Source organism: Pleurodeles waltl, chromosome 12 (assembly GCF_031143425.1).
Source record: "Pleurodeles waltl isolate 20211129_DDA chromosome 12, aPleWal1.hap1.20221129, whole genome shotgun sequence".
Taxonomy (NCBI): Eukaryota; Metazoa; Chordata; class Amphibia; order Caudata; family Salamandridae; genus Pleurodeles; species Pleurodeles waltl.
Window position 1 is genome coordinate 640,971,352 of NC_090451.1, and position 16,521 is coordinate 640,987,872.

A 16,521-nucleotide genomic window follows, 5' to 3' on the forward strand; every position below is an offset into this window, starting at 1 on the left:
CGCAAATCCAGAATAGGGCGAAGGCCCCTGTTTTTTTGGATATCAGAAGGTAGCGGGAATGACAACCACTGCGTACTTCTTATATCGGAACCCTTTCTATGTATCTCTTGGCCAAGAGAACTGCAATTTCTTTGCGGAGCAAAACTAAGTGTTCCTCCATCCACCGTTTGAGGGAGGCATTGTGGGAGGGAAAGACTATAACGGGAGGGAATAGCTCTTCTGCATGATCTGCAAGAGCCATTTGTCCAATGTTATGGGCAACCAGTGAGGGAGACGAAACTGAATCCTCCCTCCAACTGGACATACATGGTCTTGCAGAATCACATTGAAGGGGGGTGGGGGGTGGCTTCTGGCCAGACCCTCTGAGTCGGAAGGCACCATGACCACATCCCCACACAAGATGTTGACCTGACGGAGGATGGTGGCTGGTGTGTGGGTGGCGTGGTGCTACGTCCCTTCCAATGCCTTGAAAGGGGCCATAGACAGTCTGTTGGTGAGGGTTCAAGAGGCCCAAGGACTTGGCCGTAGCCCAGGAGTCCTTAAAGCGCTCCAGCACCAAGTCTGCCTTTTCGCAAAATCGGCGGTGCAGGAAAGTACCCTCTTTTTGGCATGGTTACCCCCACTTTTTGGTCCGCGATCAGTTTGCTTTGATTGTTTTCACTGGGATCCTGCTAACCAGGACCCCAGTGATTGTGCTCTCTCCCTCTAAATTTGGTTACTTAGGACTTTGCACACCCCAAATTGGCATAATGGTAACCCCATATAAGTCCCTACTATATGGTACTTAGGTACTGTAAGGAAATGCCTCCTTGGCATGGTTACCCCCTGACTTTTTGCCTTTTGATGATGCCAGTTATGATTGAAAGTGTGCTGGGCCCCGGCTAACCAGGCCCCAGCACCCATGTTCTTTCCCTAAACTGTACCTTTGTTCCCACAATTGGCACAGCCCTTGCATCCAGATAAGTCCCTTGTAAATGGTACCTCTGGTACCAAGGGCCCAGATGCCAGGCAATGTCTCTAAGGGCTGCAACATGTCTTATGCCACCCTGGGGACCCCTCTCTCAGCACATGCACATTGCCTCACAGCTTGTGTGTGCTGGTGGGTAGAAAAAGACTAAGTCGACATGGCACTCCCCTCAGAGTGCCATGCCAACCTCACACTGCCTGTGGCATAGGTAAGTCACCCCTCTAGCAGGCCTTACAGCCCTAAGGCAGGGTGCACTATACCACAGGTGAGGGCATATGTGCATGAGCACTGTGCCCCTACAGTGTCTAAGCAAAACCTTAGACATTGTAAGTGCAGGGTAGCCATAAAGAGTATATGGTCTGGGAGTTTGTCAAACACGAACTGCAAAGTTCCATAATGTCTACACTTAAATTTTCGAAGTTTGGTATCAAACTTCTCAGCACAATAAATGCACACTGATGCCAGTGTGGAATTTATTGTAAAATGCACCCAGAGAGCATCTTAGAGATGTCCCCTGAATACCAGTCCGACTCCTGGTGCTAGGCTGACGAGTTTCTGCCAGCCTGCCACAACCAGACGAGTTTCTGGCCACATGGGGAGAGTGCCTTTGTCACTCTGTGGCCAGGAACAAAGCCTGTACTGGGTGGAGATGCTTCTCACCTCCCCCTGCAGGAACTGTAACACCTGGCGGTGAGCCTCAAAGGCTCATGCCTTTTGTTACAGCACCCCAGGGCATCCCAGCTAGTGGAGATGCCCGTCCGGCGACTGCTGGAGGAGATAATGAGAAAAACAAGGAGGAGTCACCCACCTGTCAGGACAGCCCCTAAGGTGTCCTGAGCTGAGGTGACCCCTGCCTTTAGAAATCCTCCATCTTGAGATTTGAGGATTCCCCCAATAGGATTAGGGATGTGCCCCCCTCCCCTAAGGGAGGAGGCACAAAGAGGGTGTAGCCACCCTCCAGGACAGTAGCCATTGGCTACTGCCTCCTGACCTAAACACACCCCTAAATCTAGTATTTAGGAGCGACCAAGAAGCCAGGAAATCAGATTCCTGCAACCTACACAAAGAAGAAGGACTGCTGACCTGAAAGTCCTGCAGAGACGACGGAGACAACAACTGACTTGGCCCCAGCCCTACCGGCCTGTCTCCAGACTCAAAGAACCTGCACAGCGACGCATCCGACAGGGACCAGCGACCTCTGAAGCCTCAGAGAACTGCCCTGAACCCGCAGGACCAAGAAACTCCTGTGAACAGCAGCATTGTTCAAAAACAGCAACAACTTTGCAACTTTCTTGCAACTTTTAAAGAACTCACTCTTCCTGTCGGAAGTGTGAGACTTTGCACTCTGCCTCCCAGGCCCCAGGCTCGAGCTCCAGAGAACCAACACTGCAGGAAGGACTCCCAGGTGACTGCGACCTCGTGAGTAACCTGAGACGACCCCCCTGGATCCCCACAGCGACGCATGCAGAGAGAATCCAGAGGCTCCCCCTGACTACCTGAAACAAGGAACCCGACGCCTGGATCAAGCACTGCACCTCCAGGACCTGAAGGAACTGAACTGCAGTGCAGGAGTGACCACCAGACGACCCTCTGCCTATCCCAGTCGGTGGCTTGCCCGCGAAGCCCCCCTGTGCCCTGCCTGCACCGCTAGAGTGACCCCCAGGTCCCTACATTGATTCCTATTGACAACCCAACGCCTGCTTTGCACCCTGCACCCGGCCGCCCCTGTGCCGCTCAGGGTGTGTTTTGTGTGCCTACTTGTGTTTCCCCCAGTGCTCTACAAAACCCCCCCCCCCTGGTCTGCCCTCCGAAGATGCAGGTACTTACCTGTTGGCAGACTGGAACCGGAGCACCTGTGTACTCCATAGGCACCTATGTGTTTTGGGCCCTCCTTTGAACTCTGCACCTGAACGGCCCTGTGTTGCTGGTGCAGTGACTTTGGGGTTGCCTTGAACCCCCAACGGCTGCCTATGCCCAGGAACTTGAACTTGTAAGTGCCTTACTTACCTGAAAAACTAACCAATACTTACCTCCCCCAGGATCTGTTGATTTTTGCACTGTGTCCACTTTTAAAATAGCTTATTGCCATTTTAACTAAAACTGTGTATGTTACTGCTCTAATTCAAAGTTCCTTACTTACCTGTGTGGAGTACCTTGCATTTTATGTATTTACTTCAAAATCTGAATCTTGTGGTTCTAAAATAAATTAAGCAAATATATTTTTTCTATTAAAAAAACTATTGGCCTGGAGTTACGTCTTTGAGTGTGTGTTCCTCATTTATTGCCTGTGTGTGTACAACAAATGCCTAACACTACCCTCTGATAAGCCTACTGCTCGACCACACTACCACAAAAATAGAGCATTAGAATTATTTAATTTTGCCACTATCTTACCTCTAAGGGGAACCCTTGGACTCTGTGCACACTATCTCTTACTTTGAGATAGTATATACGGAGCCAACTTCCTACAGGTACCAAGGGCATAAGAGCACCAGGCGCTCCCCATGGGCTGCAGCATATATTGTGTCACCCATTGAAGCCCATGCAATATGTCTCTGCAGGCCTGCCTTTGCAGCCTGCGTGAAAAGGTGCAAGCTCACTTTCACCACAGGTCACAGCACCAGGTCACTGTACGTAAGCCCTATGGTAGGCCCTACTAGCCTAGAGGTCAGGGTGCAGGTCCCTGTGTATGAGGGTACCCCTGCATAAGCAGAGGTGCCCCTACGAACTCCAGCTCCATTACACTGGCCTTTGTAAGTGCGGGGAAGCCATTTTACCTGTGTACTGTCCAGCTACATAATGGTAAGTCCGAATCTGGGCATGTTTGGTATCAAACATGTCGGAATCATACCCCAGTACTGGTGCCAGTATTGGTTGTATGGTTCCATGCCCTCTGGGGGCTCCGTAAAGGACCCCCAGCATTGCTCCTACCAGACTTCTGGGGTTTTCTGGGCAGCCCACACTGCTGCCTCTCCTCAGACATGTTTCTGCCCTCCTGCTGCTTGACTAGCTCAGACAAAGGCATAAAAAAGGATTTCCTGTGGGAGAGAGAGGCAACACCCTCTCCCTTGCAAATAGATGTTACATGGCTTGGGAGGGGTAGCCTCCCCAAGCCACTGGTATGCTTTGAAGGGCACATTTGGTGCCCTCCTTGCATAAACCGGGTTGCACCAGTCCAGAGACCCCCTGGTCCCTGTTCTGGTGTGAAACTGGACACAGGAAAGGGGAGTGACCACTCTCACGCCCATCACCACCCCAAGGGGGGTGGCCCAGAGCTCCTCTATGTGGCCACTTGATTCTGCTTTCTTGAATCCACAGCCCCTCTCCCTCCCTTCCCATTTCCCTCCCACCCCTCCCCTCCCTCCCCTCCCTCTCCCCCTCCCCCTCCCCCTCCCCCTCCCCCTCACCCTGCTAAGTGACCAATCCCCCTTCCTAGGCTATTTAGGGTCTTCCTCATAGGTGGGTCCACAGATTCGACGTGCAAGATTCCAGCAGGACTCCAATGCATTGTTTGCTTCATCTTCCAGCCACTGGAACCGCAACTGGACTGTACAGGAACCAACAATCTGCAACTCCAGGGACAAATCCGCTTTGCAACATTGTTTCTTCGGCCCCTTCCAACAACTGCAACATTTCCTTGGCTGTGCATCCTCTGAGGTCGACGAGACTCCAGCCTGCACCAAGAAGTAAGAAGGAATCTCCCTTGAAGTGAAGGAGTCACTCCTCTGCATCTGCAGGCACCAACTGCAATGACGACCGGCTGCGTGGATCTGCATCGCAGGTAGTGGTCTGGCCCACTTGGTACTCTCTGCCAGCTGTCTAACTTGGGAGATGGTAAGCCCTTGCCTTCCCTTGCAGGACAGTACCCAGGTACACCGCGACTCTTGCAGCTACCAAAGCTTGTTTGCTCCTCCTCAAGGGATCTTCAGGCATTGTGTAGTCCCAGCACTTCTTCCTGCCAACCACAGTCTCCTCTTCACTGCTTCAGCGACGTGGGCCTCCTCTTCAGGTGTGCTGGGTGGGCCTCACTGCTACTGCTGTGTCTGCTGCCAGTGAGTTGCCTGAAGAGGCTGCCTCCTTTTCTTGTGACTCCCAACTGCTGAGGGTCAACCCTGACTCCCTTCCTTTGAGTTAAGTCCCCTGGGTCCTGCTGGTCCTCTTTAGCCTTGCAACACTTCTTTTTCCTCTGTTGCATTTGCCAAGCCTTGTTGGTGGTCTTCCTGCACCACTGACCCACTGCAAATCGACAGCCGATGTGGGATACCGACAGCATCACTTCAGGGACTCCTCTTCCGCTCCGGTGCTGCACAGATGGTCATCTTCATCCCCCGTAGACATGGTCCTGAATCCACAGAAGGGTGGGTAGTGGCTCCTGCCACAACCGGACACTCCATCACGCATTGGACTTGGTCCCCTTCCTTTGTAGGTCCTCATCAGCCAGAATCCACCTTTGGGTTCTTCCAATCTTGTTTGGGTCTCGCACAATCCTTTTCCAAAGTCCTCCTTTTGGGTTTCGGGAAAACCAGGTACTTACCTCAGCTCTCCTGGTCGCTGGGGGTACTCACCTTTTGGGGTTCCAATTCCACATCCTTGGCTGGGGGACTGTACCTCACATTCCACTTATTTAGTATATGGTTTTGCCCTCCCATAGGGCCTACGTTGTTTTGTAATACTTTGCCAATGCTTATAGTTTTTTATGCTCTTTACTGATTGCTAATGTGTATATAATAGTGTGTTTACTTACCTCCAGTTGGGTGACTGTCTAAAAGTATTCTGGTATTTGTGTTACCATAATAAAGTACCTTTATTTTTGTAACATTGTGTGGTTCTTTTATTTGTGATAGTGCTGTGTGACTATAGTATATTGCATAAGCTTTGCATGTCTCCTAGCTAAGTCTTGGCTGCTCATCCACAGCTACCTCTAGAGAGCCCTGGCTTCCTTGACACTGCATACACTTCACTAATAGGGGATACCTGAACCTGGTATAAAGTGATAACACCATAGGTGCTCACCACACACCAGGCCAGCTTCCTATACCAATGAGGTGTATTTTAAAGGCTTTTCTGTGTTCCTCAGGTGACTCTTGTGTGACCTTTCTTCTTTTTGGCACAGGTCCCACAAGGTCTAAAGAGACCCATCTTCAAAGCTTCTGACAGGCTGAGGTCAAGAGTGGCATAGCAGAAGTAACTTAGATACACCATAGGTAGACAGAAGCTCAAGAACTGAGCACAGCTTAGAGAGACTCCACTTTCACACGATGTGCAGCAGAAAATCCAAAAGAAGATGCCTCTGCTGAGAGTGTTCTAAAGGGTGTTATTACCTGATTGGCTGAAGTTTGGTTCTTAATAAATGATGTGGATAAGCTGTAAAATCAATGTCTTTTGCCATTGTGAGCTATGTATACTACTTCCACTGATTTGGAATGTATAGTGGGACTCCCACCTCGAGGACAGGTATTGTTCAAGCATGTGAATCTATGAAAGATCCAATACTGGAAAAGACAGCATATCTTCTGCATCAAGCTAAGGTCAGCTGATGCCAAAATCTAGACTGAATTACTAGTGAGGTTGAAATTAGTTACTTACCTGTAACTGCAGTTATCCAGTATTGGTATCTTTCATAGATTCACATGCTTGAATCTCTCCCGTCGTCGACGTGGGAGTCCCACGGTATCCTAAAAAGCAGTATATAGCAAAAAACAAACTGACCATAGAGTTTGTAATGCAAAACAGGCCCAAATTTGACAGATTGTACATGTCATTATATTATATGGACCAAACTTGAATCACAACCAATCAGGCAACAGCACCCTCTAGAACACTCCCATGAGAAGCTCCCGTCCTCAGATTTTCAGTGTGAGAGTGAAGAATATAACCTTAGTAAGTAAAAGGGAGCGTCTAAGGAGAGGAGGGTGAGTCGCATGTGAATCTATGAAAGATACCAATACTGGATAACTGCAGTTACAGGTAAGTAACTAATTTCTTATCCAGTATTGGATCTTTCATTGATTCACATGCTTGAATCAGAGTAACAAGCAGTTATCATAACATTAACATGGGTGGAGGGAATGAAAAAACATTGCGTTTTCCCTTTCTCTCTTACTCCTGATATACTTATACATATGAACTCTCTTCTCTCTCTTTTTTTTTTAAACAAAACAAAGAGGTAAGTAAGCATACAAATGTTATCAAGACTATGGTGAAAGCATAGACGTCGAACTTGAAGAGAAAAATCTGATTAATACAAGAGATATAAAATAATAATAATAATAATAATAATAGAAAATAAAATTCTACATTACCAAGAGGCTCACTTTTACTGCAACAGGTGACGGAGAACTGCTTGGCCCACGGCCGCATCCGTCTTATGGGTAGCCTGAAGGCAAAAGTGCTTCGCGAAAGGAGTACTCTTCCAAGTAGCAGCACAGCATATTTGATCCAGCGACACCCCAGCAAACAGAGCCGCAGAGGTTGAAACTGCTCTCGTTGAATGTTGCCTTTGTCACTGAGGAACCCAGACACCCAGGTCCATAGGAAAGCAATAATTGATCAGATTTGCAAAAAGTCTTAGTTCGCTGGAGATAAAACTTAAGACATCTTCACATCCAATGTGTGGAGGGACTTTTTTTCGCAGGGGATGTCAGATTAGGAAAATATGTTCGGAGAATCACTGGCTGATTCAGATGAAACTGAGAAGGAACTTTAGAAATGAACTTCGGATTTGTTTTGAGAATGACAAAACGTTCGTGAAACGCAATAAAGGTTGCTCTACTGTGAAGGCTTGAATTTCACTGACCAAGTAACCTTCCAAGTGAGGAATTTAAGATCTGCTTTATGTATGGGTTCGAACGGAGGCTTCATTAGTTGAGAGAGCACCACATTAATGTGCTATTCGAGTGGAGGTTACGTTACTGGAGGTAAAACTCTGAATAGAACCCTTATGAACTGCTTAATCAGACGTGACGAGTCAAGAGAGACCGTATCCGAAGAACGTCTGTATGTCAAAATTGCTGCCAGATGCACTTTAACTGAAGAGTGCATAAGCCCAGATTTTGCCAATAGCAGCAGGTATGGTAAAATCTCCTCTGAAGAAGCCTCAAAAGGGTGTAGGTTGTGCTGCTGACACCAACAACAAAACCTCTTCCATTTGAGTCAATACGTTTTGTTTGTGCTGATTGCACGAACGTTAGACAGTATATCTCTGCATTCTGGGTCTATTTTGAGATACTGAAACTTGTGGAATTCAGGAGCCATGCATGCAAGTGTAGCGACATCGGATCTGGATGTAGAATCTGCCCCTGACGCATTGAAAGTAGCGTTGGGATTGGAGGAAGGCAAATTGGTGCTGTTTCCGATATCAGAAGAAGCTCCGTGTACCAGCATTGCCTGGGCCATTTGGGAGCGATTAGTATTAGGCGACAGGGTTCCCTCTTCATCTTGGCTTTAACCCTAGGGACTAATGGGATGGGAGGGAAAGCGTATGCAAAGATCCCAGACCATCGCATCAAAAGGGCAATCCCCCAAGAACTTGGTAGGGGATACCGACTTGCATAAAATCGCCATTTGGCATTGTTTTTCGTTGCGAATAGGACTAGGGCTGGCTTCCCCCATGCTGCAAAAATTTTGCCTAGTTGAACTTGATTCAGCTCCCATTCGTGACAATCGTTGTGGGTTCTGCTGAGCCCGTCCGCTAGCGTGTTGCGCACCCCTGGAACATGCTTGGCTGTCAGAGAAATGTTGTGTCTTGTAAGCCAGTCCCATAGTTCCTTGGCTTCCTGTGAAAGTGTTAAAGACTTCATGCCTCCTTGTTTGTTTATATAATACATGCTGGTTGTTTTGTCTGTCAATACCCACACTTGAGAACCTTCTATCCTCAGAAGGAACGCTTGCAATGTGAAGAAAAATGGCTTTGAGTTCTAGGCTGTTGATATGCATAAGCCTTTGGCGATCTGACCATTTCCCTGAACTTGGAGATCTTGGAGATGTCCTCCTCAACCTTCCATGGAAACGTCTGTGGTTATAATAAATTGTGGGACTAACGGAATGAACGTGAGACCTTGAGAAAGATGAGACTGGTAAGTCCACCAACCCAACTCACTTATCATTTTTGGTGTTACCAGAATGCGATCTTCGAACAAGCCTTGTGGTTGGTTCTACTGACCCTGCAGTTCTTCTTGTAACGGCCTCATTTTGAGACGCGCATGTGGCACCAGATTGATGGTGGAAGATATCATACCCAGGAGCAACTTGTACGACCTCACTGAAACGGACCTTCTTTTTTATATTGTTTGTGCCAGGGATGTTAGACGATGCTGACGTTCCTGCGTAAGGAAAGCTTTGTTGATCTGCGTGTCCAGAATTGCTCCGAGAAAAACCATACTCTGAGTGGGCGTTGTACAAGATTTCTTGACATTGAGTGTGAGGCCCTGTTTTTTTTAAAGCACAATACAAGCTTTTGTTTCTGCTACAGTTTGTTGTTTGGTGGGAGCCTTGAGGAGCCAGTCGTCCAGATATGGGAATACCTGGTGACCCTGCTGCCTGAGAGCAGCTGCTACTGGTGCCAGACACTTGGTGAATATGTGCGGATCTGATCAGAGTCTGAAGGGTAGGACTCGGAACTGATAGCGAGTACCAGCCACTGTGAAACGGAGGTATCTGCGATGCTTGGGATGGATGGGAATATGAAAATAAGCGTCCTCCAGGTCCATATAGTCTCCACTGTTCAAGAGGTTCAAGATGTCTGAAAGAGTGATGATTCTGAAAGTTTGTTTGCAAAGGTACTTGTTGAGATGCCGAAGGTCCAGAATAGGTCTCCATTCCTCTGATTTCTTTTGCATAAGGAAAAAACAGGAATAAAATCCTCTGCCTCTCTGAGCCATAGGAACTTCTTGTATTGCTCCTTGGAGAAGCATCAGCTGGACTTTCTTCTTCAATAAGTGAAGATGAGGAGAATGCGCCCCTTTTTTGGGGGGGGGGTGGCTGGGTTGGTAGCCTGACAGGGAATTCTAGGGGTGCGGCTGTAAGCCATGGAGTCCAAAACCCATTGGTTCGAGGTGATAGACTTCCAATTGTGCAGATATCTGGTTATGTTCGTTCCTACCTGGTGGTGGGATACTAGAGTAGCTGCTACTAGTGCGGGGTCATTGTTTACGACCTGTGTCTCTGGGCTGATGAGAAGATTTTCGACGGGCACTCTTGTTTGGAGAAACCAGCTGTTGATGGTTGTCTAAACGATTGTGACGGTCTGTATTGTTGGTATGGCTGAAACTGTTGAGAACGGAAATATGATCCTCTGTAGGAGGAAGAACCATGCCCCATTGCCTCTCGGAAAGGCAGTTTCCTCTATTGTAAAGAACCAAGGGACTTAGCTGTATCAGTGTCAGTTTTAATGGCAAGAAGAGCCTCATCTATATGCTTGCCAAGAAGCATGTCTCCATCATATGCCATGCCCAAGACCTTTATTTGTACCTCCGGGCGAGGCCTTCAACCATCCTTGGTGTCTCAGAACGGCAGCGCCTGCCATTTGCCAAAATCCGGTTGAGGCTATGTCCATGGCATTATCAATAATCTCAGAAGAGGCGCGCTCCCCCTCCTGTAAAATCTTCTTCGCTTCTTGCCTCTGCTCCTCAGGGATGAGATCCAGGAAAGCCTTAATATCTGACCACATCTGCCTGTCATACCGTGCTAAGGTGGCTAAGGCATTAGCAGCTCTTACCGTAACGGCCGAAATGAGCGAAAACCTTTTTCCAATTGTGTCAAGGTTTTTGACCATCCCTGTTAGGTGGCACTGCAGTAGGGGCTGCTGGATTCTTAGAATGCCTCTGTGCAGCTTGTGATATCACAGAGTTTGGCCGAGGATGACCAGTGAGACATGCAGGAGCATCATCCGGAGCCCTGTATTTCTTATCGATCCGTGGAAGGGTAGCAGGATTTTTCATGATCCTGACACCCTCCTGCCATAAATGATCAATGATCGGAATTGATCTTATCGATTTTCGTGCTTGATCCTTGAAGTCGTACAAGAAGCAATCAGAATGCTTTACTGTAATGGGTAAGTGAAACCTCTCTGCTGCTCTTTCCATAATCGCGTGAAACACCATAATATCTTCAGGAGGAGAGTCCTCTGTAGGATATTGAGGTGGGGATGGGGTAGGGATAACATAATCCTGCCATTCGTCCTGTTGAGATGGTAATTCACCCTCTTCCCTAGTTTCGTCCTCCGATGTAGAAGGATCGTCTCTAGGCGGATAAACAGCATGAGGAGGTGGCGTCATTCTGGATGTCATTGGAGGTGGCATGTCTGGGAGCGGAACAGAAGTTGTGTTTTGCAGAGTAGATGGTGGTACTTCTGCCTGTGGTGGAAAGGGGCGTCTATAGTCCGCCAGCATGCTCTGAAGATCCTCTATAAGTGAACAAGGGATAATGGCCTGCTCCTGCGGACAATGGTAGTCCGTATAATAGTGGTGTTCTGCGTACTTTTGAGTAAAGGGTTGGCAATAGTATCCTCCAACCTGTTGAGTCTGATCGCCATAGTATTCGTCTTCCTCGTCCTGATACTTCACATGGAGCTCTGAGGGACTATGAGCTTGTCTGAAAGGTCCTTCCTCGTCCGAGTCCTCCATCTCTAAAAGGTGACTTGGAAGAAGAGGGGAAATGTTTGTCGCATAAATCATTGTATGCTTGAGGTAGGTTTTAATTTTGATGCTCGGGTATCGTCAACGATGGAACTGTAGACGGAGGTATCGTCGACAACGGAGGGGTTGACGTTGGAAGCGTTGATGGCGAAGACGATGTTGATGGGAGCATCGATGATGAAAGTGTCGACAGTGGCAACGTCGACGATGGAAGCTTCACTAGAGGTGATGCAGTCGACGACGCATCTGGTGAAGTCTTGGATGTCTCCAAGGCCCTCGCAGACGAAATTGGCCCCAGCGTGGAGAATGTAATGGTCGTCGTCGACGTTGATGGTCTCGTTGACGATACAGTGATGACTGTGGTCGTCGACGATGTTGCCGTCAACTGTGACTTCGTTGTTGATGACAGAACAACTGGAGAATTGTGCCTCTTTTGCCTCAGTGGCTTACAGGGGGTAGCTGGAGCAGAGAAAGCTTCCTCAGAAGAGGGTTGCTTTTCTCTTTCACTCTTTTTGGATTCCTTAGAGTGATGGTGCATTTAGGGACTTCCTGCTCTCCTTAGAAGTTCCCTCAAGAGATCTAGCCCTCTTATGGGATTTAGTCACAGAGTCACTGTCCTCATCAGATGATGTTCTCTGAGCTTTGGTTTTCTGTAGCCACAATAACAATCTTCCCTCTCTGTCTCTCAGAGTTTTTGGCGGGAAAGTACGACAGATCTTACAGTCCTTTGCCTTATGAGTGGGATAAAGGCAATAAATACAGTTTTTATGTGGTTCATCCACGTGAACTCTCTTTTTCCCACAGATCTTGCAGGGACGAAGGAGGCCTTTAGAATCAGACATAATTTTTGGAAATAAGAAAATTCCAACCTTCTCTGAAGAATAAACTGTGGAAATAACTGAGCAGAGCTCAGGGAGACTCCCTTCACACTCAATGTGTGGTGAAAATCTGAGGAAGGGAGCTTCTCTTGGGAATGTTCTAGAGGGTGCTGGTGCCTGATTGGCTGTGATTCAAGTTTGGTCCATATTATATAATGACATGGACAATCTGTCAAATTTGGGCCTGTCTTGCATTACAAACTCTATGGTCAGTTTGGTTATTGTTATATACTGCTTTTTAAGATACCATGGGACTCCCACATCGACGACGGGAGAGATTCAAGCATGTGAATCTATGAAAGATCCAATACTGGATAATTATCAGTACCAGGGAATAAACTGTTGGTAGAAGCACAGTTAAAGCGCATGAGTGCACCTTGGGACTCTTAGGAGCAACAGCAAGAGCTGGAGGAGGGCACAGTATAGTCAGTAATGCCTGGGTGAAAACAGTCCCCTCAGTGGGATAAGCACCAGGGGCCCAAAAAACTAGGAACTGAGCCACTGGCGCAGAAAGCAGAACTGGAATGAAGCCGGACACAGATGTTAGGCTCATGTCCAGCCAACTATGACAAGGTTTCTAAGACAGCGAATACCTACATTCGGGTAACAAATCCACTGACTAGAAGACCTCTCCTGTGATTAAGTCCAATGTTAAGATGAAGATAGGTGCTCCGCACTTTAAGTCCTAAACTTGGAACAAGACAACTTCTTTGGAAGATAAGGCGTCCTCTGCACATGTAATGGGAACAAAGAGGTGCCAATTTGTTGCTCACTGTGATCTCCAGATGTGTAAAATGTTTTTGCTTGGCCATAAACAGATGCCAAATGCAGCAATAGGGAATGCAGCCAGAGTCCAAACCAAAGAAGAACCATTGCTAATACCTCAACAAGAGGATAGGGAACAATCAGAAAATCACCTATGAAAATGACTTATTGCAACCTGACCTCTTCTTCGTTGACACTGCCCTTCAAGCACTGCAAAATAGTCACATATTAAAAACATTTTAGCATGGAAAGCAACTACAGATCTGTGTTGAAGGGTGCAAAAAAAGGAAGTGACATCAAAACGAAGTGTGGCAACATATACTGCTCCGAGACATCACATCTGGGGAGCGACTAGAATTGAGTGGGAACCATGATGCCACCTCCCGGTGTCAGAGAGCCATTTCAACTTGCCCAGTCCAGTCCATTGCCTGGAGAGATTCATAAGGTGAGGAATCTGTAGGCTAAAGTATACATTAGAAATAAGAGCTCAAATGGCTCTCTGAGGCCTTTAGTACAATTAATTCAGTTTATGGTACAGTCATTCTAGCTAGCATCCTCACATCAAAATCAAGCCATTATGACATAATGATTCCAGAATGTGGAGTAACCTACAGGCCCAGTTTTACTGGGCCTTTTTCCATAGAAATACTTGATACAGTGCCAGTTACATGGACCCTTTTGCTACAATTTACTACCTGCTACGAACAGGTGGTACAATGTAACAGAAGGGATTCTTTGGGGTGGGGTGGGAGTGGTGTCTGGGACCGGAGATCGGTGCAATGGGCCAAGGGAAGTGTGCAGAAATAGACTGGATGAGGGCCCAGGTTCTCCAGATGCCTACACCACCAGCAGCTCTTCATCCAGGTTAGTGTCAGTTATTTTCCGATGCAGAGTTATTGGGTCTGGTATGTGCACTGAGCTATTCAGAATGGTCAGGAGTGGAATACCCCACTGGGATAACACTCCAGGCATTCATAATGAGGACCTGAGTAGAGTAACAGCAACACCTGTTACAAGTGCTATGTATTAAGATGACATTACATAATTCACTGTGTTTATTTTATGCTACTTTTGAGATAACAGCAAAATCTACCAGATATGAACAACATTTACACTGAGTGAGAGGATTATGGCTGCCTGTGTTGCCACCTTCCAGGCCCGACCCAGTCTATCAGACCCTACCTTGACAATGTCGTTGATCAGTGAGTATCTGAACATCCAGTCCAAAGTGATGCTGTCATTCTCTAGGATGTCCTAAATGTTGCAGGGTGAGAGAGGAGGAGCAATGTGAGAAATGAAGGCGATTAGCACATGGAAGAAGCAGGGCAAATCTTTAGTGGCTACAACAGTGCAGCGAGTGTAAACACATTTATCTCAGGGCTGGGGTTATTTCCTAATCGATTGCAAAATCCAGTTGGGTTTTTAGAATGACCAACAAATAGGCAACAAATCATAAATGAAATGCATTCTATGTATATCCGTTTCATGCGCATCCATTGTGGGTATCCAGAAAACCTGATGGTGTTTAATTAGTCTATGATTTACAGCAACTGTACAAATAGAACAGACACAAATATACAAGTAGATACAAATATATAGATATGTAATGGGCAAAGAGAAATATCAGCAGCTACAGGTGTTATTATACTTGACACTGTGTACGTCTCTATATTGAGTGGCACCATATTCTGGAGCACCTCAACAGGAAACCCCGACCCCACATTTTTTCAATTTATTTGTTACTCATAATAATAATTAACTCACACCCATAAGTAAGTAAATATACGTGTGCACACACATTCACTTATGGGCGTGTGCACACATTTATTTACTTATAAGTTCATTATTATTATAGATATCAAATTAAAAAACAGAGGGTGGGGAGAGCTCTGGTGTCCTGCTGAGGTGCCCCAGAAAATGGTGTCACACTATACAGAGACGTACACTATGTCAACTACAACAGTACCTATCGCTGCTGATGTTTCTCTTCGCCTACTGAATTTTGAACACTGGTGTGACATTCACATGTGGAAGATGAATTGCACCCTAGCTGTTCATTCAAAGAATACTTTATAAGCAGTTCTGACTTATTAATATACCTGGGTCAGTGTTAAATGAAAAAACAAAATTCTAGGAAAGAACACAAAGTTAAATCCTTGTCAGCATAAATATAAACTGATCATCCCTCTGGGTGTAAAAAGACCTGAGGGACCCGAGAGTGAGGCAGTAATGCATTTATGTTTATGAGTTGAATGACAATTTTGATTTGACGTCTTTCTTTAGTCATATTCGTAAACAGCTCTTCCTTGAACAGTCGCTAAGTGTTAGGATTATTGAAGACAGATGTAAACCACGGCTTCGTCCCAGGGGCAAAACTGAGTAAGATATTCCTATATGATTGACTGTGATGTGCCCTAATATTTCTGAATTCTTTATAAAATGTCACAGGCTCTGAATCAAAACTCACAATCCTTTTCAGTTAGGGTCTCAATGCCAGATAAGTTTGACTTGTCAAGTCTGTTTATATGCAACACATATTGTAAGTATACTTTGTCTAATTGGCTCATTTGTGCATCACTGTGTCTGCCATGCCTCAATGAATTGAAGTTCCTTTAGGTTTGTCTTTTAATGGCTCGGCATTCTCAACTTTGATTATGTGACATGTCATTTTACACTGTACATTTATGTATTTAATATAAAGTATGTCATTTTTTAAACTTGTGATCAGGAAGTTTCAGTTCCTCAACAGCCTTCTCTTCTCAGATGTTACTTCTGTCTCTGCAATGCTAAATCTAATATACATTCTTTCTCATTGTTTTGTGACTCATCACATTGTAAATAGATCATGGTGACCAACGTCTCAAAACTAGATCCTACATATTGTTTATTATGTAAGTTGCATAGATGTCCATGTTAGGCAGAGCTGTGCTATATGAATGTGCGAAACATTAAAGCACATCTCCAACTGGATTACAATTTGCCTCTTTAAAAGGATGGATTGAGTTCCACTCTCAGTAAGAAACTTATTTACTTACCTGTAACTGTGGTTCTCCAGTATTGGTATCTTTCATAGATTCACATGCTTAAATCATCCCAGTCGTCGAGGTGGGAGCCTAAAGGTAACCTCAAATACACATAGCAGTACACTTTACACACTAGGCCCCAAGGGCTCCCCTAGGTTATTTTATAGTCTATCCATGTCGTTTTGCAAAAAAGACCCAAAGTTGAAACTCAGCCAATCAGGCGTCCACACCCAACAGAGGCTCTTTCCCTCAGA

The 16,521-nt window shown here is 46.3% G+C and overlaps 1 protein-coding gene across 1 annotated transcript in view; it reads right to left on the minus strand.

Annotated features, from left to right (window-relative positions):
* NPR1 (natriuretic peptide receptor 1) overlaps positions 1 to 16,521 on the minus strand; it is an 806,130-nt gene that overhangs the window by 171,608 nt on the left and 618,001 nt on the right. The window contains exon 12 of the mRNA XM_069218195.1: positions 14,427 to 14,498. Within this exon, the coding sequence (XP_069074296.1) occupies positions 14,427 to 14,498 (72 nt within the window). The remainder of the gene's footprint in view (positions 1 to 14,426; positions 14,499 to 16,521) is intronic.